We start from the raw sequence: 1,997 nt of genomic DNA, 5'->3' as shown, positions 1-1,997 counted from the left end.
ATGATGATGATGATGATGATGATGATGATGATGATGATGATGATGATGATGATGATGATGCAGGTGTTACTCGGGCCCTGCAGACACAAAGCCCCCCCCCCCCCCCCCCCCCCCCCCCCCCTCACCTTCTCAGATCCTCGGTGTTTCCTGGAGGCCGGCGGCTCGTCGAGCTGCGGCCTGACGACAAAAGCTGCTCCACTGCTGCTGCTGTTGTTGTTGTTGTTTACGTTGTTTACGTTGTTTACGTTGTTGTCGCCTCCTGGGATCCGGGGGTCCAGCCCGGAGCAGGGGGGTCCGTGTCCGGGATGATGCTCAGGCAGGAAGACGGGTCCATGATGATCCTCTTCGGGTTTTTCCTTCCTGCTCCGGGCAGGAGGACCGTCCCTGTCCCTCTTCCAGCCCCGGATCAGGCTCTTCCCCCTCCGGTCCTCCCTCCCTCTGGAGGAGCAGGTCGGAGCGGGAGGAGAGGCTGGACTCAGCTCGGTGCTGGTTCCGTCTGCATCCCTGCTGACAGCGGAAATCATCTCCATCCACCGCTCCTCCTGCAGCTCCGCTGCGTCCTTCAGCTGCTGGGGGGGGGGGGGGGGCTGCTCCTGCAGACCCTCACTCAGCTCCTCAGCTCTCAACGGTTCTTCTTCTCCTCCGTTTGTTCTCACGAGTCTGAAGACCAGGACTACAGGTCTGAGTCTGCAGGACCAGGTCTGAGTCTGCAGGACCAGGTCTGAGTCTGCAGGACCAGGTCTGAGTCTGCAGGACCAGGNCATACAACCATCCAACCATCCATCCAATCAGTCATCCAGCCATACAACCATACAACCATCCAATCAGTCATCCAACCATACAACCATCCAATCAGTCATCCGACCATTCAACCATCCAATCAGTCATCCAATCAGTCACCCAACCATACAACCATACAACCATCCAATCAGTCATCCAACCATACAACCATCCAACCATCCATCCAATCAGTCATCCAGCCATACAACCATCCAATCAGTCATCCAACCATACAACCATACAACCATCCAATCAGTCATCCAACCATACAACCATCCAATCAGGCATCCAACCATACAACCATCCAATTAGTCATCCAACCAGACAACCATACAACCATCCATCCATCCATCCATCCAACCATCCAATCAGTCATCCAACCATACAACCATACAACCATCCAATCAGTCATCCAGCCATACAACCAACCATCCAATCAGTCATCCAACCATCCATCCATCCAATCAGTCATCCAACCATACAACCAACCATCCAACCAGCCAATCAGTCATACAACCATCCAATCAGTCATCCAACCATACAACCATCCATCCAACCATCCAATCAGTCATCCAACCATACAACCATCCATCCATTCAGTCATCCAACCATACAACCATCCATCCATCCAATCAGTCATCCAACCATCCAATCAACCATACAATCATACAACCACCCAATCAGTCATCCAACCATACAACCATCTATCCATCCATCCAACCATCCAATCAGTCATCCAACCATACAACCATACAACCATCCAACCATCCAATCAGTCATCCAACCATACAACCATGCAATTAACCATCCAATCAGTCATCCGACCAGTCATCATCCAACCAGTCATCCAATCATACAACCATCCATCCAACCATTCATCCAACTATACAACCATACAACCATCCATCCAATCATTCATCCAACCATCCATCTATCCAACTGTTCATCATCCAACCATCATCCATCCATCCATCCAACTAGTCATCCAACCATCTATCCATACATACAGCCATCCAATCATTCATCATCCGACCATCCAACCAGTCATCCATCATCCAACCATCCATCCAACCAGTCATCCAACCATCCAACCAGTCATCCAACCATTCAACATCCAGCCATCAACCATCCATTCAAAATGTTCTGAAATATTCAGAAACTTTGTTCCAGATGTTGGTGTTTTGTGGTTCTGAGTGTTTAGAACCACAATACAGTAT

At 50.1% G+C, this 1,997-nt stretch overlaps 1 protein-coding gene across 1 annotated transcript in view; it reads right to left on the bottom strand.

Moving 5' to 3' along the window:
- Positions 1-764, bottom strand: part of znf608 (zinc finger protein 608) — a 14,883-nt gene extending 14,119 nt beyond the window's left edge. The window contains exon 1 of the mRNA XM_014034551.1: positions 126-764. Within this exon, the coding sequence (XP_013890005.1) occupies positions 126-764 (639 nt within the window). The remainder of the gene's footprint in view (positions 1-125) is intronic.
- Positions 765-1,997: the final 1,233 nt, after the last annotated feature.

This window comes from Austrofundulus limnaeus, unplaced genomic scaffold, assembly GCF_001266775.1.
Source record: "Austrofundulus limnaeus strain Quisiro unplaced genomic scaffold, Austrofundulus_limnaeus-1.0 Scaffold2165, whole genome shotgun sequence".
In the NCBI taxonomy this organism is placed as follows: Eukaryota; Metazoa; Chordata; class Actinopteri; order Cyprinodontiformes; family Rivulidae; genus Austrofundulus; species Austrofundulus limnaeus.
This window is presented reverse-complemented; position numbering and strand designations above follow the sequence as displayed.